The 26399-nt window shown below is 41.1% G+C and overlaps 1 protein-coding gene across 4 annotated transcripts in view; it reads right to left on the reverse strand.

Moving 5' to 3' along the window:
• The window catches only part of Nedd1 (NEDD1 gamma-tubulin ring complex targeting factor), an 83054-nt gene that overhangs the window by 14015 nt on the left and 42640 nt on the right, over positions 1-26399 (reverse strand). For 2 of the 4 annotated variants that reach the window (XR_009056338.1, XM_057757645.1), the window contains exons 1-7: positions 23159-23208; positions 21645-21788; positions 17954-18048; positions 14449-14565; positions 11845-11985; positions 1893-2122; positions 198-399 (exon numbers count right to left, since the gene is read on the reverse strand). Coding sequence is in view for 3 of the 4 variants with exons in the window: in XM_057757645.1 (XP_057613628.1) it covers positions 198-399; positions 1893-2122; positions 11845-11985; positions 14449-14565; positions 17954-18048; positions 21645-21780 (921 nt within the window). In the remaining variant the exon portion in view is untranslated. Of the gene's footprint in view, positions 1-197; positions 400-1892; positions 2123-11844; positions 11986-14448; positions 14566-17953; positions 18049-21644; positions 21789-23158; positions 23209-24292; positions 24336-26399 lie in introns of those variants that run through there. The other 2 variants (XM_057757646.1, XM_057757647.1) reach the window with 2 other exon arrangements.

A 26399-nucleotide genomic window follows, 5' to 3' on the forward strand; every position in this document is an offset into this window, starting at 1 on the left:
ATTTACATAAGAATTAAATATTAAGTAAGTTTAAAATCAAGTATCAGATAGCTTTATACTAAAACTATGTACAGCGTCACCATATAAAGTAACTATGAAGAAATACAATGCTGTATTTAGTGGACAAGATATAACTTTCTTTTTCTGAGCTAGGGATTTTTAGTACAACTAAAAATATTGAAAAGAGAATATTTCACCTTCGTCAGAGTTGTGGAATACTGAAATGCTATACACTGTACAGATGTCTTGTGGGCACTGATGGTTTTCACGGGTGATTTCAGCATCCTTAAGTCGTACTGATATATTTTCCCACGGGAAGACCCAATAGCCAAAGTGGCTCCATCAGGCATAAAATCTACTGCGGTCAGAGGAGTGTCAGCCACTAAAGTTTTCACCAGCCTGTGGAAAAGGAGGGGCAAATGTAAATACATTGGTACATCCAGGAGTATAAGCTTATACGACACAACTATTTATCAAAAACACTTAGTTTCGAGGACATCTTAGACACGCAGGAGCTGTAAAGAACTGAACATTCCACCCTGCTTTTGTCTTCACATAGCAGGGCACAGCCTCCATTTTCCAGGTAGACCACCTACTTCCTGGAGTCAGTACTCTACGGCAGGGATGTGGCAGGTCCCCAGTGTCACTCCACAAACAGCCAGCAGCTTCAGGGAGTAGGCACCACATATCCAGTTTCCACTTAGTGGCCTGCTTGTCTCTGGGGGACTGCGACCTTTCACTGAGCAGATGCTACTGTATTCTGAGTTGTGTATCTCTTGACCAAAAGCTAAAAGCAACACAGTTCATGTGGCCAATGAAGAATGACTTGCTTTTTGCTGGTCTATCTGGTACTAGACAAAGAGGAGAAACAAAGGCTTACTGAGGTTAGAGGCTGCCAGATAGTGAAACAAGTCATTCACTAGAGCACTGGTGCAGCTGAACATTGCAGCGCTGGAGTGCTGGTATAGTGGATCATTGCAGCAATGCAGTGCTGTTGCACCAGTACACTGGAGCATTGCAGTACCAGTGTGCTGATACATGGGAGCACTGCAACACTGGTACACTGGAGCATTACAGTTCTGGAGCACGGGAGCAGTGCAGCGCTGCAGTGCTAGGCACTGGTGCGCTGGAGAACTGGAGCATTGCAGCACTAGAGCACTAGGATTTCAATGGTTCAAAGATCATCTATGCATTCAGGGCCCACATTCCTTAAAAATACCTGGTAATGTCTGGAGACCATAACTCAGTCATAACTCAGCAAATGTCACTGTGCTTAGGTGAGGAGACACCAAAAACAGTGTTGAAATATATTATATTGCTCAGGATGGCACCCACAACAGAGAAACACCAGGCCAAAATATAATTAGTTTAGGAACTCTAATACAGAAAATAAATTTCAAAACAAAACTGCTTTAAAAATGTTTGGTTATACTTTACAAAAGAATCTTAAGACTGATGAAACAAAGATATACAATGAAGAACCTCTCTCTCCCTCCCTCCCTCTCTCTTTCCTGGTCTAAAAGCATCCTAATGTCCATGCCATATCCATTATTCTTTCATACATGAGAAAACAAAAGAAAAATTTCTTATCAGATACATCAAATGTACAAATATTAGATCCTCTTGATAGAGATCACATGCCTGTGTAAGTCACAAACATATCTGCTAATGAAGTAACTGTATGAAAGCATGGACTTGGGCTGGGGATGTAGTTCAGTGGACAGATGGCTTGCCTAGCATACAGAAAACTCTAGGTTGATGCTAAGTACCACCTAAACTGGGTGTGGTGACATACACCTGTATCTCAAGCATTCAGCAAGAGGATCTCAAGTTCAAGACCATCTTCAGCTAATTGGCTAGTTAGAGGTGAGACCAGACAACAGCACACTTACTTCTTACTTGAAGTGTCATAGAGGATGATTCTCTTATCCAAGCCTATGGTTACAAACAGCAGTTCATTGACAGGAGAGAAAGAGATGCCTGAAGCTGGAGCCTTGTGTGTACTGTCAAAGCTATGGTATGAGCTCTGACTGTTGACATCCCAGAGGGTCACTACTCCATTATCCGAGACACTGCCGAGGAGAGACTTCTTAAACAGGGAGTACTTCACGTGCCGGACAGGCTGTGATACAAAGACACACTGGCGTGACTGCCACAGTCATAAACATCCACACATGTGACTGAAGTCCATCACTTCTGTCTACACCGGGTTAGGACTTCTCTGACAGACATGCTTTGGCCACAAATCCCACCATATTACTTCATATGCTAGAAGATGGCCCTGCAACATTTCCATGCTCTAGTAGTTGAGTATCTGTCATGATTTTATGATCTTGGAGAACACAGCTTTCTCAATCTCCTCCATTTTAACTGTTAATAATCCACACTGACTCTATTAATTCACCAGGCTCAGAACAGTCACCATAAATACAAGGCACAGCCACAGTCAAATCCCAAAAGAACACTGGGAGAGAATGAAAATATTTGACCCTTATTTCTTTTATCCCCCTTAGACTCGGAGATGCACTGATCTGTGTGGGGCCTGTGGAACTGACAACCTGGAACAGAAGCCCAGCAAGGCGGAAGTACAGAGGAAGGATTGGGGCAGGCTGAACCTGGTAGGAAAGGCATCAGCCTGAGGGCGGTGTTGGCCTTTTGATAAACACCAATCCCCTACCAGGAACTTCCTTTCTAGTTTATCTGGCCTAGAAGATTCAGGCTGAGTAAACAGGTCTTGGATAAGATTGATTGAATCATATCTTCTTCTCCTAAAATAATGCTTTTAGATTTCTATTGGTATCACACAATTGATTTTGCTTTAAAAACCTCATAATCTACTTAATTCTAAGATTTCTTTTGTCTCCAATAACAAAAATTAAGAAATAACATAGAACAAAGTCTGACTAAAGAAACATCTGTTACCAAACACTGATGGTAAATTACTGTTAATTATTAATGTGGCTCCTTGTTCTCATATAGTTAAAGAATGCAAAAAGAAAATGATGAGTCCTTTAGTTTCCATTTTTGTTGGCAAAAAAAAAAAAAAACCCACAAGCAGGTGAAGACACAATCTTTGTTTTGGTCTATATCTGAGGGAAAAAAGAACTATGTGGGGTTTCTTGTTTGTTTGTTGTTTTGATTGCCACTTTTAGTCACTATATTTTTGGTTTGGGGTAAGACTTCCTTCTGCAGTCCAGGTCAGCTTGAACAGGTTCAGGAATATTCCTTTCCACAGATTAGGGAAGAATCTGAAGCTGTAGCTAGCTTGACAAGCCATGCCTAAGATCCCGAAGGTGATTGGCACTCCAGTAGGCAGAAATCACAGTTCAAGCTCACCTTAGCTAGTGAGCTGGAGGCCACACTAAACTATAGGAGACCCTGTCTCAAAAATAATTTTTATTTTTAATTTAAAAAACAAGACTAAGAGAGAATGCCAAATGTCTTTGCCACAGTCATAGATAACTGCAGCTTTCTAAATTATTCAAAAGAAATACTGTATAAGTCTTAAAGATTAAACAGCATAAAATGCAGATTTTATAAATGTAAATTTTATAAGTTCAGTGAATAAACAGGATTGCTTATTTTTCTCTTGTGTAAACAATTCTCTTGCATAGATAAAATTGTCACAGGCAGTTTTGGGATGCAGTTTGGATTTAAGTGTAGAAGGTGTGCTAATGCAATTAAGTTAAAAGGCCACCAACCTCTGGCCCTAAGTAGGCATTCTTAGACTGGCTTTATGAGGCAATTATAATCTAGGGATATAGGTAAGCTCTGAGCCACAAACACTTCATGTTATTATTTTTGCGGGGTTCGGGAAGGAGAGACGAGACACGCGGGGTCCCACGTGGGCGAACTTTAATGGGGACAACAGGTAAGGGACGGGGGTGAAGAGACGAAAGGAAAGAGGGGAAAAAAGGGGCGGGTTAAGGTGTCCCCCCGTTTTTAAGGGGGAGTTCAGGTGTGTCTGGGAGAAAATGTCCTGTGCATGCGTGGCTTTCCATTGTACCGCTGGGATTCGTAGTCCACTTAGAGGCTGTATTTTCTGCGCATGCGTGGCCTTGTCTCCAAAAGAACAGCACTTCACCCCTAAGAAAACAGTTTGCTGTCTTTCTCAGCTCTCTCTCTGACTCCCTTAGGGAGACAAGCTATTGTCATCGGTTGTGTGAGTTTCAGACCCCATACGAAACTCAACTGTAACCTCACAACTACAGAAAAATGGCTCACCATTTCTGGTGGTACCCTAAGTATCTTTCTGTACACACTCCTGTATGTGCAATGGGACAGAGCAGATCCCTGGGGTCACAGTCTACTACATCACAGTCATGTCAGTAAAATGTCTCTATTGGATTTCAAAGATGAATATAAAAATGCACGATTACACCAATTTATCTCCCCCAGTTTCCAACACATCTATCATTTCCTAAAACTGTTGATCTGAAATCATTTCTATTTTTGTTGTTTATACTTTTCAGAAATACTAAGTTGAGAATATTAGACATTTTTCTTAAGAATTGTCTATTAATCTACTTTTCCTATTTTCTATTGAGATATTATGAATTAGTGCTAATTTGCAATTGTTCTAAAATTGTTCTTAAAAGTAATGTTCATATAGACTGTAATACTTTATTTATTTCCTTTTAATTTTGTTGATTCTCTTTTTGTCAGATCAGAAACAGTCTCAAGGTTTCTGGACACCACCTCCACCTGTGGATTGTTCTATCCAGAAGTTCTGTGGGGTGGAGTGGGGGTTCGGCTTCCTGTGGTTCCCTTCTCTGGCCAAGGGCACTCTTCCAGCAGGAAGAAATCATTTCAGATCTCTGAATTCCTCCTTCATTTATTCCAAAGCCATTAGCCATTAAAGGTCTACTCTGGACAGGAGAGCAGTTGCCAGAGGCCGGCTCCCCTGTTCCTAGAGCACTTCAGTGCCCACTTCACCCTCGGTCCCAGTGGAACTCTGCCCCAAGTCACCACTGTCTGCTGTCTGCTCCTTGGGCCCATTCATCCCCCACAAACTCATTTATCACCCCAAGAAGTACCTTCAGCTCCCCGTCTCCCTTCTCCATTTTGAAGCATAGCTAAGCAGATAAATTTCATTATGTTACTAGGTAAACACACACACACACACACACAATTATTTAAGGAGTTTTGAATCAAATCAAGAATTTTATAATACAATTATGCTTCCTTGTTCATTATCAATTCAGTTACTTTAAATAGAACTGGCATCCTATGGAATTTCACAGTCAAAAAATCACAAAATTAAAGAAAGGGATGCTTTAAATGTTGGTCCCTTGCTGATTTTTCCCAAGAGACTATAAAACATTTTTATATTTTACTATTTTTATCTTTGATGTTTTTAAATCAAAGATCAAAGACTATCATAGCTTGCTAGACCTGGCATTTTCTGAATACATGGGTTCAAAGTTTCCTTTCTTTTTAAAATACATTTTCTACTTTTCCATTTTTATATAACACTTAATTTTTCAATGTTTAAAATTTTTCTTGGTGAAGCATGTCCCATGTTCCTTGAGAATTCTAAACAGCTCAACACTTGCAGCACTGTTAACTTGCTTTCTGAGTGCCCTCTTCAGCTTGTGGGCTGGGGTTCAGTTCTGAGTTACTAAGAGCAGTGCACATGCTTAAAGAAGGGCACTGACTCAATACTGCATAAGCCTTTGCCTGTGTGAGGGTGGGCGGGGGTGTAATGGAAGCAGTTAGAGGTTCCTGACCATGTACAAGAATCAACAGGCTGCTGCAGGGGGACTGTGGCCTCCGCTAAGATGCTGACAGTACTGTGGCCGACCACAGCCTGGGTGTTCATCACCCCATTCACAGGCCTGTGATGAGCCTGCACTGTCGGTTCTTTCTGCCAGACTCGATTACTAATCTACACACAGACTGTGAAGCTGTCTGCTGGGTTAATTTGTCCTTTGCAAACTTTCTAAAGAAAAGATGCACCTAGCTGATTCAGATAGGACCAGGAGAGAGTTCACTCACACTAGACCTCCCACTCACTGATCTTGATTAGACGCGCAGAACCCAGGACGTCTGCTGCTCAGACCATGAGAGCACAAGTCACAGAAACAGACACTGAGACTGTTGACTGCTCTCTGCCCACTCACCGTCTATGGCTGAAATATTAGCTCCTCAGTGAGCCTGTTCCTAAATTTTATTGAAAAAGGTCAAAAGCAGAAGAGATTTTCAGAATTATTATTAAGATACAGTGCAAGCGATTATAAAAAATTTGAAAACTATGTAAAATAGAATCTTTAAGTAAACACAAAGAGTGACATTAAGTAATAAAAATCAATCACTGAAAATTAGTGAGAAGGATCAGTGTTACCATACCTGGGACACAACACGGTGACAAAAGAAAGGCAGGAAACAAGTTTAGGCAAAGAAAATGACTTTGTAAGAAGACAAAGCTATATATATGGAAACACATAACCTAGTATTTTTCAAATAATTTCCATTAATGTTAGGAAGAGAAAAACATAAGGAAACAAAATCTCTCAAAATAGGTACAAAGTAGCAATTTATTTTATGCTCACATAATAATAAGACTGCTTTAAGAACATAACACAGAGGCTAGGCAAGAATACAACAGATGCTAAAGAAATACACAGGTTATTAAGGACATGTTATCGTGCCAAATGTTTCCCCAGTACAAATTATGCTAATGCTCCTTTAAACTTAAGGATCACTAGTCTAGAAATAAAGTTATGCAGTCAAACTTTTTTTTTTAGCATGAAGTCATGTAAAACATAAAGTGAATTATAATTAAAAGTTTTCTGTAGAGCCAGAAATAGAACCCAGAACTTCTTAGGGTTTCTACAATTGAGCTATATTCCTTAAATTTATTCTTTACAAAATAATTATCATTTTAAAAGATGATTAATAATCACTTACAGATACCAGATCTCTGTACTCAAGCAGGCTTATTAAGACTTATAAAATCTACACATAAAACTATTCACTTAAGAAAAACCAGTGGGTTTAAACATGTGTATTTTAAATACATCTGTGGTGTATTTTAAAATCTTGCCTCCTTTACCCAAACTCCCTTCTTAATCTAAGGCATCAATAATACAGATCCACACTTTTAACTGCTTGGAGAAAGGCAACATGGGTTAAACCCTCATCGAGCCCAAACTGCTGAACTTGCCCAGTGCTGACATGCAATTACAGCTTCAGAAGCTGGCAGCCAGCAGCTCTGCAGAAGCAATGTATTTCTTTTTCCCATGGTGAAAAACACTGCTCCACATAGAACTAATAGATTCAGTTCATCTCAGATATTCCAAAATAAGACTCTGGATATATCCAGGCAATCTCCCTTCTGACGAATTTCAGTCTGATGCAGATTCTGGGAGACGCTAAGGACTTGTCACTCTCTCTAAGCCAATCTGGTGATTATTACAACCTCAAACCCTTGATTGTTTACAGAAACAAAAATATCATTTTCAATTTAATCATGGATACGTCTTGTGTCTTGTCTACTACTCTTTCTCAACAATCCAGACCCTAGGCAACATAAAAACAACAACACAAAACTGAGCTCAACAACAGTATACTTGAATTTTAAAATGTCAACGTCTGACACACTTGAGATCTTATGAACAATTAAATTTTTAAATGAACATTTAATATATTTGAAATCTCAAATGAATTTTAAGAAATCTTATAATAGAAATTTCATGAATGCTCAAGTGGCAGTTCTATGCTTCTGGTAATGACAAACTGCAACTAAACAGTAGGGAGAGAACTAACGTAAACACGCTTTCAAATACTTCCAGTATGTTAAGTCAGACTTGAGTGTGCAGAGTCCCTACACGGACTGTTCTAAGATATCTAGAACTGATCTTATATATAAAAGCCAACTCTACTTTCTTGCCTATGTATTTTTCTCTTAATGGTATAGCATGAAAGAATATGAGATAATACAGTATACAAAATAATAACCCTTTGTACTTGGCAAGAGGGAAAAATGCAGTCTAATTTTTCTCTACCTTTTTATTGATACACACACACACCCCACTGAGTTTAGTTCGTGTTTCCTATATATACACATATTTAATGCTGCCCACTTAAGTATTGGGAAACCTACAAAGGATCTCCTTTCTGAAGAAAACAGCAGCCACTGACAACCTGTAGTTCTGCCTCACGAGGTAGAGCCTCATTAGAAAAACAGTCTTAAATACAAAAATATGGTTCTGGAGACAAATTACAACTTGTAAAGTAGCAGAGGGTTGAGAGGAGCAAACAAACTAAAGATGTTCAAACCAGGTTGAGGAAGTAAATCACAAAAGTGATTTTAATGTGAGTTCAAGGCCAGCCTGGTCTACAAGAGCTAGTTCCAGGAAAGTCACCAAAGCTACAGAGAAACCTTGTCTCAAAACAAACAAACAAACAAACAAAAACCTAAAAACCTACTCCCAACAGCAGCTACCACTCATTCATTGATCTTAGCCTAGTGTTGCCAAGTAAATGCAAAGCCCACTAAGGGTCCTTCAGAGGCACAGCTGCCCTAGGAGGAGGCAACTGCCCAGCAACATCTGTCTCAGGTTCTGACTGCTCTAAACTGGCACTACACATGAGCTGTATGAATTCTTGGTTTCCTAAACAAGAAGACAAACTTCATACGGTTTTCTGATAAAACTAATCAATCAAAAATCTAAATTCAAAATTCAATTACTGCACACCTGAAGACATCTAGTGTTTTACCTGTGACTAGTCGTGACCAGAGAGGAGGGGAGAGAAGGAATTCTACAGGGGGTGGGGTGGGAGGACCTCAGAGCTTTGAAGAAGGAAGGGAGACAAAGGAGTGGAAGGTCTTTACTGGGGAGAAAGGATAATACAGAGAAGGAAAGAGGCAGGGATTAAATAACACTAAAGATGTTTGAAAAGGTCATAGCAAATCATATTATTTTATGCTTACCTAAATTTACATAAATATGTATATGTGTACATACACACACACACACCAAATGAAGTTATGCTACTTTAGGTGGTAAAAAAAGCCAGACTTTTTAAAAATTCACACAAGTTTTTTATACTTTTTATCCATACAAGTTTATGGAGTTATATGCCCCTAATACAAAACACAAGAGCCACAGCCCAGTGTTTCTCAGCCTGTGACTAGCAGCCCTTGGGGACGAACAGCCCTTTCACTGAGGTCACCCCGACCATCGGGAAACACCGTTCCCATCAAGATTCACTACAGTAGCAAAATTAGAGTTATGAAGTAGCAATGAAAATAATTTTATGGTTGGAGGTCACCACCACATGAGGAACTGTATTACAGGGTCACAGCATTCAGAAGGTTACAAACCACTGGTCTAGACTATCCAAACAAAACCTCAGTACTAAGCATGAGAAACTTCCTTTTGATCATTGATCAGGAAAGTCCAAACGACCCCCAAAACAATATAGGCTAGCACCATTGCCCTTGTCTGCCTTCTACAACTTGAAGGTAAGACGCCTCATATTTTTGTCCCAGGACTTGAGGAATCAAGCTGATACCGACAGGAGCTGGAAGGCTCCTCCCTGAGGACTTATTCTCAGTTCTGAGAATACATACTAATAGTAGCAAAGACTGTATGAGAACACAGTGCCACTCAGCAAATGGCAGCAAGTCCTCTATGTTGGCAATAAGTCTCTAGCAAACTACAGGAAGCAGATGTATGTGACTACAGAGGGCCATATCTAATTTGTATGTGAAAAGCCAGGCTCTTGAAAAATTCATACAAGTTTTTTAATACTTTTTATTCATACAAGTTTATGAATATGCTATGCCCCTAATACAAAACACAAGAGAAGAAACACATTACTCTAGTTCCTTACAAAGATGTAAGTCTAGCTGGGTGGTGGTGGCGCACGCCTTTAATCCCAGCACTCGGGAGGCAGAGGCAGGTGGATCTCTGTGAGTTCGAGGCCAGCCTGGTCTACAAGAGCTAGTTCCAGGACAGGAACCAAAAAAAGCTACAGAGAAACCCTGTCTCGAAAATTCAAAAAAAAAAAAAAAAAAAAAAAAAAGATATTCATAAGGACATACTTCAAAGATGTAAGTCTGACCAAGGTGTGACTGTTTACAGTAGCTCCACAGCCTGAAGGTTTAGGCTTTAGATGACCAAAACACAAATAAAAAGAAAACAGATAAAACATAGTTGGTTTTTACAGCAATATTAATATTCTAAAGAACCTATCTGTGAAAACTAAAAGCATTAATCCATAAAACCTGGAAAGCACTGTCATCTCTAAAGGATGCGTTGTTCAGCAATTCTAATTCTCGCACTGCATTTGTCAGAAACACCCAGACGTTTAAATGCTGTCAAGAACAAGCCACACGCTGCACACGGACGGTTCCCAGTCCCGGCCAACACTACACTCTTACCTCCTGACCTGTTCTTACTCCTTCCCTCCACCAAATCCCTTATGTACCTTCCTCCTTATTTTTGTCATCTACTCCACATGAAACACCCTTTCTCCCAGAGTTCTACAGCAGCCTCTTAAAAGCTCAGGAATTTCTAAATATGTTCAGACAGCCACATGCTTATTGAGTGTCTTTACCCAGGTAAGGTGTAAAGCCGGGCATGGCTGCAGACAAAGACCTAAGCTGTGGTCCCATTATAATGTACACATGTGGAGACCTAACTCTAAGAACCCAGAGCGTAGAAACTGGAGCCGCTGTCACACTGACACAGCAAAATCCAACTCTCTCTCTCTATGGTCCCTCCTGTACTCCTGATTTTCTTAACTCTTCTAATAGAAACCACTCCCCCAACTCACAGCTTGTGTCTATAGCTCCCTTATTCCTCACACACATGGACCTCACAAAGTGCTATTTGCCTGTCCAATTAAGTATCCTTTAAATTTTCCTCAAGTAGCACATATTATTAAAATAACAATAAAAAAAAAAAAACCTTCTTCCAGCAGCAGCAAAGATCTCTTGTCTTTTACCTAATACTAGTTGTGGCCAAAGCGGTGAGAATAAAAAGCCTGGTATTAAGAGCTCACACGGCTACCTCTCATCCCTCTGAGACTAAACACAACATATCTACCTTAAAAGATCTACCTTACTGGAATCATCTCTAAAAATTTTCAAGAATGTCAGCCAAAGAGTGGATTCATTAAGACATTTCTCATGCCTTTAAGAAAAAAATTAAACTATTTTTTGACGAAGGAAAATATCTAATTGACTAATTTTTCTTTTTAAAAGTGTCCCTAAAGATTTCTGTACTTACCTAATATGTATGAGTAAGCTTTGATTTTTTTTAACTACTACATGCTTAAACTTTTTTCCTTAAAATTTTCTTGACTCTATCTAAATAAAATGTCCTATACATGGACAGTATTCATGTGTGTGTGTACCTGTCTTTACGGCCAATAGTTTAAATTGCACAACACTTCTGTAACAGAAATGTCATGGAAAGATTAAAATCCTAGTCTTAAGACTGTATTATTAGCAAATAGTTACATTTTGTTATAAAGTTATAGTATCAAAAGATCAAATATTTAATTGTATAAGTAAATTCATATAAGCATTCTAGTATATATTAGCTTTCTTTATCTTTGTCAAACACTGTCATTAGTTAGACATCTTCAAACAAGATAAATAAATTTTTAAATGCTAAAAATGTAAACTTATTTTATGTAAAGTAATTCAAAATATAATTTTTTTTTAGGCATAAAGCATTTTATTGGGGGAGAGAGGCAGAGAGAGGGAGAAGAGAAAGAGAGAAAGAGGGAAAGAGCCAGAGAAAACGCGTGCGCACGCCGAAGAAACAGAAGAGGGAAGCCAAAATATAATTAATCAACTTAAATTTGGGGAAAAAAAAAATACCGTACCTGATTACTTCCATGACCAAAAGGTGTACTGGATGTATTCGTGGTTACGCTGTGCAAAACAATCTCACCACTGAGAGACCCAGAAGCAATGTAGCAATCATTCCAATTGTATGCCACGCAAGTGACTTCAGCTTTATGATCCTGAAGAAAACGAATACAGGAATAGCAGCTATTAACCCCACATTCTGATGAACAGAAAAGAGCACAGCTGTCAATCAACACCTGTGCTAACATTTTCCTTCAACACAACACTACTGAGCTGATTGGGAAACCACACAATCCACCTGGAGTCTCCTCAGAAGACAGTGTTCAGGGCCGTATTACATGTCCACGGACTCTGAAACAATTAAGATTCTAGAAGGCTAACTTACTTAATGTTCACCTTAGAGAACTGACTTCCATTGATAGATAACATTAATTTGAAGTTAAACGTTTGCTCGAGTATTACTGTTCAACTAAAGGTGCTGAAATTAGCACCAAAACGATAGAACAAATGCTAACTAAACAGTGGCATCGGGGGATCAAAGGAAGAAAAACAGGTATCACTGACAAATGATCTGAGAATCATAAAATTAAGTCCAACCTTAAAGGATGAGAGTGGGGAGTGGCAGTACACATGTCTAATCCCAGTGCTAAGAAGGATCCTGAGTTCGAGACTAGCCTGAGCTATACAGCAAGGTCTTATTTCAAATGACAAACAAACAAAAGCAGAGGTGAGTTATGGGGAAAGGAAGGAAACCAGACATGACCAAGTGGGAGAAAAGCAAAGAAACATCTGAGCCATCAGACAGCAGCTGCTCCCACTGGCTGAGCACCTTCTCAGCTGGGACTAACAGGCCATCTAATCAATCTGTAAAAATCCTAAAATCAATGTCATTTGCCCCACTTACAGATGAGGCTCACAATACAACGAAAAGTTAGGAGACGGGCGCCATCTTATCTGTGTGCTGAGAGACAACTAGCATTCTACTCCAAGTCAACTCCAAAGCCCACGGCCTGCCAACACTGCAGACTGCCTACCAAATATGAACGAAAAGTTCAAAACTTTGAAGAAACTGAGTTCACAAAGAGTGTTCCCAAACATCAAATCAGACATTTTTAGCAGGAACACATAACACTGACCTGAAGGGTTAGGGTGAGGTTTTTGTTTTTTGTTTTTTTTTGGCAATATAGTGTTCTTCTGTTATTTACTGACATAAATATACTCAACTTGATACAAAATAACTAACAGATCATCAAGACTAGTGTGGCTAGGACAGCACACTCACATTATAACTTTATCCAAAGATCCTTCAAACATTCCCTCTCTCCTATCAAAGAACAAGTGCCTGTGGGATATTTTTTATGTTCTATGCAAAGACACAAGCAACATCCCTGTGCATTGTTGTCACAGGGAACTAAGAGAGTCATCCAATAGAAGTTCTGCCACTTTGTGAAGGAGCAGGTGTCTCCCTAACTCCAGTTGTGGAAACTACTGCCATGAACCATCAGGAAACATCTGCTATGCACCAACCGAATGCCAGAGAACTGACAGACTGACCAAAGACTCCCCTCCTCTCGGTTCTCGCAGACTCCCTCTCTCCTCAGAATGAGTCCTTCTAAGCAGTGTAAACTCCGACAGTACACAATGGAAACACTATACAAAGAGCAGAGCAGTGTCTGCATTTGCAGGGACCACTCTGAGGCTCACAAAGAACCAGTTCATTAACATCTGACTCAGTTTCTCCATCTGCACCTAGAAGGTTTGCTGCTCTGCGTACTAAAATAAACAGAAGCAGCATTTGCAAGCACAACGGCTCGCACAGTAAGGAACTCGACAAAAGCTACCTACTTCATTAGCAGCAACCTGTCTTCTTCCACAGTCAAGAGTCTTCAAAGTTTAGCTCTACTTAATAACCTTCAGAATTAACTCAGCGATGCTAAGATGTACAGGACAATGTCTGATATTTACTACAAACAGTCTGGAGACGGATGACAGGAGAGCAGGTAAACCGTTACTGTCACATGGCAACAGGTAAAAAAGGAAGTTCTCTGTGTAGGCAATAGAGTACGGATATATAACTATTTACATGTTTCATATTAAATCTGACAAACTCAAAAATAACTCTGTAGTTCCCCTTCTAAATATTGAAAAAAGGAAAAAGTAGAGTTAAGAAAGTCTTAACCACAGACCTTCCTGAGATGAACGTGTATTTCTGAACCTAGAAAGAACTACCTAAGGGAACATGGATTCTGCATAGTGAATTATTTTAAGAATTATTTCATTACCAAGTTCAACTCTGGTTACTGAACTCCAGAACCACACACACTTTCCCAAAACCCTTAAAAATAAATAAAAACCACTGATGACAAAAATCACACCTCAGAAAAAGAAAAACCAAGGAAGTAGTTCATTCAAAATAGGAGAAATACTTGAATATGTGAAATAATAATAATAAGGAAAAGGCAACATGTATCAGTAATTTCTAGGAGGGAAAGTTTAAGCTAGATAGCACCTGCATTCCTCAATAAGTCTCACTTCAATTATAAGGGCAATGTTTGGTAACCATTACAAACAGAGTGTGAGCCATTCATTCTATAAATATTTAAAATATATTTGCTTACCTTAAGAGACCGATGAACTCGTTTTGATTTTAAATCCCAAATATTAACAGTGTTATTTAGGCCTCCACTTGCCAAATACATTGATGTGGAATTTAAATCGACACATGTCTGCTTTTGCTGGTAAACAAACAAACAAAATTAGCTAGCATAACAGGTCCCAGAGATGATGCAGTCTCACCCAATACAGTAAGCATGACAATAAATATGCTGAATTAAAAGCAGAGATGCTGATACTCGCAACTAAAAATTTCGTCTCTCATCATCCTTATTCATCCTATGAACATCAAGAAAATCAAACTTGGTGGTGTTTCCTATGGAGGCGGTGAGAGGAAGCTCTCCATCAAGCATGTGCTCAGTGTCTTCCCTGCTCAGACCTTCTTCTAGGATCTCTATACAACGTCCTAAAATTAATCTCTGCTCAGAAAATGCTAAACATAAGACCTTTAAATAATTTCTAAGCTGGGCGGTGGTGGCACATGCCTTTAATCCTAGGACTCGGGAGGCAGAGGCAGGCAGATCTCTGAGTTCGAGGCCAGGCTGGTCTACAGCATGAGTTCCAGAACAGTGAGGTCCACACAGAGAAACCCTGCCTTGAAAAACCAAGCAAATAAATAAATTCTAGCTTAGCCTCCCATTTTACAGATGAGCAGAGGTTTTTAAACAGGTCAAGTCTCCTAGCAAATCTCACCCCACAGAGTCCTAAGCATCTCAGCAAATCCAGACCTTAGGGCTAGGGGTGTGGCTCAGTAGCTGAGCATTTTCTGAGCAACTGTGAGGCTCTGGGAAATCTACCACCACATACAAACATATGCATAAACATATAAACAAAATAACCTGGTCTCCCATCCTTCCTCAGCTCAGTCAGGGCACAGATTAGCCCTCAATTCCTTGTCACCTGGTCCCAACCTATGAACAAGGTATATAAACTCCAAGCCTACAATAAACTCCACATGCCTCCCTTCATCCAAATCTATTCCTAGCACTAACGCAAGCTTTGAACTTTGCTCAACCACGGCAGCAGTCACCTACCTAGTTTTCTGTTTCCACTCTTGCTTTCTGAAAGCCCAGGCCCCATGAGTACAGTGGGCAAAAATTTAAAAGAAAAAAAATTAAAAAGCAAGCCAGAGTTGGGTATAAAGGTTTTCAATGGCTTACAAGCACACCCAGAAGAAACCCCAAACCCATCAATGTGCCGTCAAAGCCATATTTGTCTGGGCCATCAAATACAAAAAACCAAAACGGAAAAATGAAGTCCAAAGGAAAGACTTAATGACTTTACCAAACGGTAAGCTGCGCAGGCTGAGACAAATCACCTCCCATTTTGGAGAGGAGTACTACATCACCTGTTCCTGCCCTGAGAGGCAGGCATCCCCACAACAGTCTGTGCTCCAAAGACTCTTCAGGTGTTCCCCTTCTCACACCCCCATGGACGGTGACCAACAGTATTAACTAACACATGTACAAAAGAACAAGACACACAGCACATCAGTGCTTCCAGTCTAGTAACAAAGCTCTCCCAAATACCATCCTAGGAATAAACACGTCTGAGGGGATCAAGAAGATTTACTTTAGAATCTACTTGCACTGCAAATCCAAGTTTTCTAATAACCATTAAAAAAAACTTCAAAAAAATAGATAAGAATGGTATCCACCAAAAATTAATATATTGGGATGTCAGCCGTCACAGTATAATTATTATTAAGGTATCAAAACAAAACCTATACTTAGAACTGGTTTACCTTGTTGATAGAAGACTTTTCTACGTTAGTGGATTATTAATGCATCTAATGAACTTAAATAATTAATAGAAACTGTATGGTATTATAGAAATCCTATACCCACAGGACAAAAAAAATCAACAGACACAATTTTTAAAAATTATATTTCAAAGTTATTCTGTAGTCCTCAAAGCCATTATAATACTAATACCAAGATGTCCACTTCAAAGAGGAAATATACAAAATTAAAAGTAAAATAAAGAAGTCAAATTTCATTCTAAAAATAATGTTAAAATAAGTAGGGTGGAAATCTCTTTCCCCAAGGAGAAAAGGCCTGAGAGCTTAAATAGCATGTGAGTTAACAGGGCTGGGACCTCACCACAATAACGACCAGATACGCTGCAAGAAATTCCTAGCAAAGGGAATCACTGTTTGCAAAGGCTTTTAAAACTACAGCACACTCAAAATTGGAACTCTGATGAACTCATCTGTCTTCCTGCTTCACAACGTAATGTTTTAAAGTGGGGAGGGCTAAAACTACACAAATTCACTAAGTCCTCAGAATTATTCACATTTGTAGACATCACCAGTTAAAGTATTAAAACATAAAACAGAATTTGAAGTATAAAAGTACAAAGTATACTCTTTTTTTTTTTTAAAGTGTGAGGAATAGGGTGTTGTAATAATCCAAACACTAAGGCAGTAAAGGTAGATGGTTCTCTATGACTTCAAGGCCATCCAGACAGCCAAGACTACAGAGAGAGAGAGAGAGAGAGAGAGAGAGAGAGAGAGAGAGAGAGAGAGAGAGAGAGTCTTAAATAAACAAGCTAATAAATAAACAGACGGGGGGAGGAGGGCAGAGGTGCTAAACACTGATTTTAAAACACAGTGCATGAAACAGCAGTGATGAAGCTGGAGGCACTGATTTGGCTTCGACATTAAATTCAAAAGCAGCTTTGCTGGCCACTTTTCAAAGGACCCAAAGACCCCAAGACTGCTGTAACTCCTGTCCTGCAGAGCTGCAGTGACCCACTGACCAGGGTCATTCTCTTCTACTGAACTCCATCTCCTCAGACTCCCACGTTACTCTCGGACATTCTCACTACCTAAGCTTCCTCGCCTGGGCTGAAGTGACATTTAAGCTTAAACTAACTAACCAAATAAATAAATAAATAAATAAATACCCCACACAGAGAGAAGAAAATAGCAGCAGCATTAGCAGCAAGAAGAGAAGGAGCCACAACTTTTTGTTTGGGTGTTACTCTTTGAAGAGCAGCTTTTGTGGATATGTGAATGGAAAAGAATCCAGTATTATCCCCGAGTGACCCTAAAAAACAAAAGGATAAAGAAACGCATCCACTGTGTGCTATAGGCCCAGGACTTACTGAAGAGCTCATCTGCTTCAGGTGCTTAAGGAGGCCCCGGCAGAGCCCTGAGTCCTAAGTGGTTGGCATCTAAAGTGGAAGAAGGGCATCTTCAAGGCTAGTCTTTTGTTGATGGCCTGCACTCAATCAGCAGAGCATTACATCATGAGGGTTCATACGGTCAAGTTAACCTAGTGACCCAAGTCATCCATCAGCAGGAGGGGAAACTGGAACTAAGGCCTCCTAGGACTCAAAAGAATGTCACCTAACAGTCTTTCAAGTAAGCATATACACGCCACCTGTTACTGTAGTATTTGGAACTCAGGAGAAAAAAATGTGTTAAAACACAAAGAGCCAAGACAAAGAAGTCATTGTCACTTAAGCAAAACATATTTTAAATGGTTTAAAAAGCAAACAACTTACCCCTTCAGCAAGCTCCAAAAGCGGGACGGGTTTACATTTGCAACTTGACACCACTATTTTGTCTCCGCTGGAAGACGCTGTCACTAGGAAGTTATCTGAATGAAGAGTTAGGAAGCATCCAACAGTCCATGGGCACCCACAGCCCCCAACTACGGTCATAGAGCAGTCAAGTAAGCCAGCGCCGAGACAGGAACACAAATACAGCTTAGACACAGCTTTTAAAATGGTTCCCGTTACTAACTGCTAATTCTCTTTTTCAGGAGGGCAGGGAGAACCATCCCTTCTGGCTATGCTATCATCTGAAAACTACTTAGTCCTTGTGAAACACTATTCCCTTCCCAGGGTGGGCCAGAAGGTCTAATTTTATCCTTTTAGAAGTGAGAACACAGTAAGAGCAGCTCACGCAAATAACAACCAGCTCTGTCATATACAAAGTCAGTTTATGGGACTCATTTATTAAACCATTGCTCAGTCCCAGCTGCACTTATAAAGCTGGTATCCACGCCACTCTCCTACTTCTTCCAACAGAAGAATGAAGACCGATGTTTTCTCAGGACTGAAGTCACTCTCATAGATGCTTCAAGCAAGAATATATTAAGAATGAGTGTTGTAGAGTACAGTAAACACAACTGATTGTGGTTAAAAAAAACTACATATGCTATGCAAATTTAAACTTTAAATTAATCTTCACTTAAAATTTTAATTACATTACTCTATATAAATTATACATGAGTAATAAGTAAACACAAAACAGGGTATTTTAAACCAAAATGATTACATGATGTAATCAAGAATAAGAGTCTGATTTTGAAAGTCATAGTGCATTAAGGTATCCGAACACTTTACATGTATATGGATGTGTGTGTAGCGCTATGCATGCACACCAACACATCACGTTCCGGGTATGGAGGTCAGAAGACACTCAGGAAAGTCATTCTCTCCTTCCACCAACTGGGTTCAGCGAATTCAGCTCATCAGGTTCAGCAAGAAGCATCCTCAACCCCTGAGCCATCTTGCTGTCTCCAGAATATAGGAACTTTGAACTTTCAACTTTCAGGAAGCAAAATCTATGCATGGAAGCAGTGGAAACTTCTGGATAAGCCTTACTATATTATTTTGGACAGTGTACATAGTATTCAGATATTTTATGAATAGATTATTTTTGTTGTTGTTGTTTCTGAGACAGTCTCAAATATCTTAAGCTGGCTTCAAAACTCACTTTGTAGCCTAGAATAACCCTGAGATTATGATCCTCTTGCCTTTACCCCCCAAAAGCTAAGATTACAGGCATGTACCACCATGTCTGATTTAAGTGGTGCTTACAACCAAACCTAGGGCTTAATTCATGCTAGACAAGCCTCTAGCAACTGAGCATAACTCCAGCCAATGTATTATTTAAAAAAATAAAGTTCATCTATTCTGAGCTCCACTGGGATGAGGCTCCCGTAGGTGTGGGGGGGGGGGCGGTCACCTTCCACCCTAAGAATGAGTCTTCCATGAAGTCAAGGATGGAGGGTCACTGTCTTCTCCCCTAAGAATGAGGTCTCCAGATAACAGATAAGCTGCCATCAACATGAACTGCTCATAAAAAGAGTCTATGTTTCTCTGGTTTGTGGATTCAAACCAAGCAGCAAGTGCAGAAATCCCCAGAGCTAGCCGCCCATGCCCTTCCCTGCAAACTCAGGTACAAGCTTACTTTTACAGTCTGAGTATTTGCACATCTCTAAACTGAGCAGGCCCTGGTTCAGAGCAAGCTGCGCACATCATTTCTAGGGGAAATAAAATGGTTCCCACCAACACAGAGCCACAGTGAAAAGCCAGTGGCTTCTTTGTTCACGTTTCACCCCAAAGACACAGACAGAGAACCACAGGAAGAGGGGAAGTGAGTTTCTAAGTTTTTCTTGTAGTTTTGGGAGTATGAGAGGAGGGCGGGACATCACCTAAAGAAACTAAAAGAATGAATTTCCCTGGCACCTCATACTAAACCTGTTCTTGGATCTTACACGCTGGAACCTAAGTCGCCAAGTCTAGAACTCTGTTCTTCAGTAACAACGAGCATGGAGGAACCACAGCCTCTTTAAGAGTGTGACTGACACAAAGCTCTCTGCACAGAAATAGGAGCAGCTCCCGAAAGTCACACAGCACTCCCTCACTGCCACACCAGCCATTAGTGCAAGCTCCTAGAAACACTCCCTGAAACGACGCTAAGCAGAAAAAAACACAACCTATTTCTTAAACTGTCCCAGGAAAAAAAAAAAAAAAAGAAACTATAAACACAATTAAGAACTAAAAATAGCCGGGCAGTGGTGGCGCACGCCTTTAATCCCAGCACTCGGGAGGCAGAGGCAGGCGGATCTCTGTGAGTTCGAGACCAGCCTGGTCTACAGAGCTAGTTCCAGGACAGGCTCCAAAACCACAGAGAAACCCTGTCTCGAAAAAAACCAAAAAAAAAAAAAAAAAAAAAAAAAAAAGAACTAAAAATAGAGAGGACCAACTTCATACACTTGCCACTCTCCTTAAAATAGCTTCCACATGACAAGCTGGAGAGTCCTTCACACAAGTTTGATTAATAGAGCATCAAAGTAATTGGTTTCACTGCTGCTCCAATGCCAAAATCAAGGGATGATCAAGAGGGAAATTTAATCCAATAAGAAAACTTGTCATTTGTTATGTATGTGCAAGAACAGCCATTTGAGATTAAAAGTTCCTAATACATTTGTTCATAAATCAGTCATATGTTAAAGCTTTGTCAGTTTCCCTTTCATCAGGAAGAAATTAATACTCTGATACTGGTAAAAACCAGACAATTCTTAACACTTAATGGTTGTTTCAAAACAGTATGTGTTCCACAGAAAATGAATTTCTAACCTACCAATGACATCGAGTATTTTCATATTTTCACATCAAGAAAACTAGCAGCACTTCCTCTACAGCAGAGGCCCTCAACTTGAGGCATCTGGACACCACGACTGGGAGTTCAAGGTATTTCAAGGCTGGGCAGTACAGGCCAGGAACATTTCCTATGATGCCCAGGAAAGTCCCCACAACAAGGACCTGTCAGACCAAAATGTTAACGATGTGAGGATGATAAACCCTAGCTGACAAGCTCCCATCACACCCATTCACAAGCTCACCAATACAGGGAGCATCCAATCAGGAAAGCGCAGGAAAACTCAACCCATTTTGTCTATCGGGAAATGATGCTGTTTTCACCACGGACAGAAAAGATAAATCCAAGCATATCATCAGGAAGATACGAATGGCAAACAGTTGTTTTGTTTTGTTTTTTTTAAAATCTCCTCCCTATCTTGCTTCTGCTCCCAAGTGCTCACTGAATTCCAGATCAGCTTCAAATACCCAAATGGAGATATAGAACATCATTCCCAAATCTCCCCGATGCTCTACGACCCTCCTTATTCTGTGTATTCTATAATAAACTGCACACAATAGAATTCTAATACCTGTATCTGAAGACTAATATACAGCAAGTTTGAATGACGTAGGTTGTAACCAACTTTTTAAAAATGAAATCAACAGAGAAAATAAGAGCACATGCACATGTAATACTTTTATCTGTATTTTTTTAATCTATGGTAGCGACACAAAATACTTTTCTTTTTATGGCCCAATACAGTTTTACTGACTACTGAAGACTAGTAAAAAGTTGTTAACTTTTTTTTTTAAAGGATACTATTGCTGCTCCAACATATTGAACTGATTCCATGTGGTGATGTGTGGGGGTTGAATTTATCCACCAGTGTCATAGACGAAGCATCCCATATTCTAATATCATCGCCTGATGAAGCAAATCTGAGGTTTTCCTGCATGACTGAGCCTATAAAAAGTTTTGAACAACATACACAATTACGGGAAAGCAATCTTTAAAGGCCAAAATGAAAATAAGTGTTTTATTCTAAACAGCACACACACTAGAGAGATCTGAACACCAGACAGATCACATACTCTTAGCTCATCCTTCCAAGAGTCTTCCCCAGCAACCACAACAAGTCCCACCCCCTCATCCCACCTGACAGGACAGCTATACCAGTGCAGATCTCCTTTCTTTCCTGTCTGGGACCACTGAGACCTCAACACTGGCCTTCGTGTGTCTATGCATAAGCCAAGGTCACCCTCCCCTTGGTGTCTCCTCACCTGCTGCCTCCGCTACTTGGAAAGCTGCCCCCAGGTTCCCCTAAACCACCCCCTTATCATTCAGGTCTCAGCTCCAACATCTCTGCCTCTAAAAGAAAGGTTCCCTATCCACTGTGGCAGAAGCAGCCATTTACCATTCACCCTGTATTCCACCACCGAATTCAACGTTGTTCATGAAACTTCTGCTGTCTTATTTGTCCCCATAACAACACCTGCCTCCTCAAACAGGAGATTTAAAACATTCCTGATCCATAAGTGCTCCACAAAAAAGTACCTATGTTCTCATCTTTTAAAATATGTACCTAGAAGTCTCAATCCCATTATCTCAAGTTTTCCAAAGTCTAAAATTAGTAGCATGGTTAAAGAAGTTGTCACTGTCTTCCTAATACCAACTCTTTTTTTGTTTTTGTTTTTGTTTTTCGAGACAGGGTTTCTCTGTTGCTTTGGAGCCTGTCCTGGAACTAGCTCTTGTAGACCAGGCTGGCCTTGAACTCACAGAGACCCACCTGCCTCTGCCTCCCGAGTGCTGGGATTAAAGGCATGCGCCACCACCGGCCAGCTCTAATAACAACTCTTCACTTTTTATTCAGTGTGATATTCCAATCTATAATTCTAACAAAGTGATGCCACAAGCCAAAGCCAAAGTCATCCAGAAAGAAATCCAAGGGGCTGCTCCAAGCACTCTGAAGAGCAGAGCAGCAGGTGGTGTGGGAAACAGTGCACACACAGGAGAGAAGAGAGCAGGACACAGACAGACTCCCACCCTCAGTATAGGTGGTATGAAAGTACTGTATTATAGGGGCTGGGCCATGGTGGTGCACGCCTTTGATCCCAGCACTTTGATCCTGAGGCAAAGGCAGGCAGATCTCTGTGAGTTTGAGGTCAGCCTGGTCTTCAGAGTGAGTTCCAGGTCAGCCAGGGCTACACAGTGGAAACCCTGTCTCAAAACACTAAACAAATAAACAAATAAAAGAGTATTGTATTATTATCCAATAACAAACCATCAACAATACATCTCATTCTACTGCCCACCCTAAACATTAATATACATACAGCAATGAATTTCGATGAAGTGAGCTGCAATGAGCTTTTTCTTGTAAATAAAATCCAGGGAGAAAAACCAGGGCGGCACAAGCATAGGTACTATTTTTTTAAATCAGTGATAAAAAAAAAAATATCTATGGTAGCCACACTGAATATATCTTTTTATAGGTCAACAGAATTTCATTGACACTTTAAGTCTAATAAAAAGAGGTGACTTTTTTTCTTAAAGGATACTATTGCTGCTTCAACATATTGAACTGAGTACACGCGATGACGTGCTGACCAACAGTGGTCACGGACAGGCCCCCATTTCATCAACAAAGCACCACACTTATCTCTAACGGGCTCCAGAGGACAAGATAAAACGCTTAATGTAGAAACCGTTCAGTCCCGAGAGAAAAGAAAAAAAAATGCTTTGAGAAAAATGCTTTAAGGAAACAAAAATATTTAACGTTTAGGGAAAGGCTAAAACTGTTAGCCAGAAACTCCTGGGACTGCGGGGTGTGCTGTCGAGATATATGGGTGGCTCAGGGGTAGACGTGCCAGGAGCAGCTCAAAACTTGCAGTCACCTGTTGAATTGTAGACAATGTTTCTAGTCGCTGACAGAAGCTTGTACCCTATGCCCCCACCCGCGGTCCCCTAAAAGCAGAACTCTTCAGTCCAGTCAACACAACTCCAAGGAGTCGCTACCGTAACGCCACATAAGGGGCAGCAGCTACGGGACAGGGTGGATCAAAATCCCCAAAAGCTGCCTTAAGCGACCCGCCCAGGTCGTCTCACGTTTCCCTCGCTAGACTTCTGGGATCTGACAATCGGTCGCTCAGGCAGGGTCCCGCGAAAGACGAGCGACAGCGACCAACTAACTGCACCCTTGGCTGCAGGAGAGCGAGCTCTCCGGGGTCGCACCCCAGGCCTAGGGCGACTGCGGACCCGAAGGAGAGCAGGCCGCCCGGGGCTGCTCGGCCGGCAACTCTTCGGGCCCGTGACCCCGTCCCGTCCCGGGCCACTCTCCGCTGGGAGCGCGCGCCCGCTCGCCCTCCCGCCGCCGCCTAGCGCCGGGCCGTACGCGACCGACCCCGGGGCCCCCCGCCGCGGCCCTGAACCGGGGTGCTCACAGTTTCCCCCGTCCGGCGGAAACTCACCTCCCAGGCGTGGGACCACCCGCTCCGCGGCCGCGCTTCCGGCTCCCGCCTGGACTGTTAAACTTGAGCGGCCGGAAGTCCCGCCCACGTGACGTCATGGGGAAGCGGAGCCCGGAGCGTCCGCTCAGCCCGCGCTGGCTGGGATCTCAACCCTGGGGCGGTGCAAGGGAAGTTTTCCTATCCTGGAGCTATCCGGCCTTGGGGGCTTGTTTGCCAGACACCGTGTTTTTAAGCTGCCTGGTGTGTGCTGGGTTTAGCCCTAGAGGAACAAGAGATCTGTGACCATGAAGGTCCCTTGGCCTGATGGAGTTCACCTTTCCAGGGAGCTCGTAGTAACAACTCTTTATGTAAATGTCAAGAGCAAGGGAGAACAGTGGAAAAGACAGGGATGTCGAAGCCAACATGCGCAACTGTCAGTTACCTCAAAAAGGTATCCCAGTTATCGCAAGGAAGATGTGACAAAGTCCCTAAAAAGGGGAATCAATATGGATGTTGGTATAGGAGAGGAAGCCATGGGAAACTAGTAATTGAGAAACATCTAACCCAAACCGAACCCTAACCCTGGATGTTGAGAACAAACTCGGAGGTGGGCTGGGTGGGTTCCGTGAACAATATCTCAGTGTTATTCCCTTTGAAGGAAATTGTCTCGGAGTGGAGAGGGGCCAATGAACTTGTAAAGTTTTTTTCGGCCAGATAAACCTCTCCGCTGATGCAATAATTTAAATCAAACCAAATCAAACCGCATTAGAAAAAGCCCAGGCTTAAGAGATGCCAGCATTTCCCAGGGGTCCTCCAGGAAAACACAGAGAGGGGAAAGGAAAACCAGTTCTCTGGAGGCACAATTTTTAAATAGCCTGTGGGAGTGGTCTTGACCCTCCTTGGGGAGGAGTCTCCCTTTGGCCCGCTTTCTCAGAGGATATGTCCTTTAAAACCAGACTTTAGTTGATTGGTATCCTTTTGAGCCAGGAGCGTTGGTACCAATGATGAAGTCCCAGGAGCTGGTGCAGGTGTTGGCATTGTCTAGAAGGTCATCTGTAAGTTGGTCTTAGCCAAGACAACAGGGGTGATCTGTAAAATTTGCTTTAAAATGGTGGTTAAAAATAGGCTCTGGAGACTGTTAATATTTTTTTTTTACCAGACCTGATTTTTTGATCAAGCAGCAGAACTTTTTTTTTTTTTTTTCAGAAACTTGCAGGTATCTATAAGACAACTGGAACAGGAATATTTTAGAAGACAGTTAAAGGGAATTGGGAACTCTGGATCTCTGAAGATACATTTGAAACCTGTTAGTCCTGGATGATGAAGCATGTGAAAGAGACTGTCTGTCTTTTTATCAGGAAACTTAACAAATGAAGTAATGAGTTACCAGTACCCTAAGTCATTAAATGCCACTAGACAGAACTAAGAGGGTTAAATGAGCACAAATGAGACAACCTTTTTAGCTACGTAGGCAATCCCAAGTCTCTCTCTAATAGTCTTTGGCCTACACCAGTCTTAGAAGCACTGCTTGCTGTTAGCCGCTGAGTCCAGGAGGCCCGAAGATTTTTCTGTCCAGGGAAGATTTAGTCTACCTGTCTTGGCAGGATGAGACAATCAATTCCCCAGTGTAGCATCCAGGAAGCTGATGAGGTAGAAGGCCACTTTTTGCTGTATGGGTGGCTTTGCCATACCCAAAGGCAAGCCTCTAGGTGGAAGGTCTTTTGTAACCGTATATCTTCTTGGAAGAGCTGTAGGATGCTGCAGGAGCTGGCATTTCTCTGTGTTAGAATCTCTTTTGTTAAATGCCATACTCTGATCTGTCAAGGCATTTGAGAACTGGGTATCATTACCTGTTATTTATATTTAAATTAGACATATAATTTAAATTTAGACATGTATTTTACCCAATTAGTTACAACTTACCAGTGCTAGTAAATGTAAGAAGATTAAAAGGAATATTTTAATAAGTTAAAGATTTTGGAGGCAGAATGTCTCCTTGGTTGGTCCAGTCCATGTGGGTACTGTTATGGTAAAAGTAAAACACCACAGATTCCCAAGTGGCTGCAGTGGGCAGCAGGCATGAGACCACAGCAGGCCACGAAGCCAGCTGGTCCCAGGCAGGGAGCTG

This window comes from Chionomys nivalis, chromosome 25 (genome assembly GCF_950005125.1).
Source record: "Chionomys nivalis chromosome 25, mChiNiv1.1, whole genome shotgun sequence".
NCBI classification, from domain to species: Eukaryota; Metazoa; Chordata; class Mammalia; order Rodentia; family Cricetidae; genus Chionomys; species Chionomys nivalis.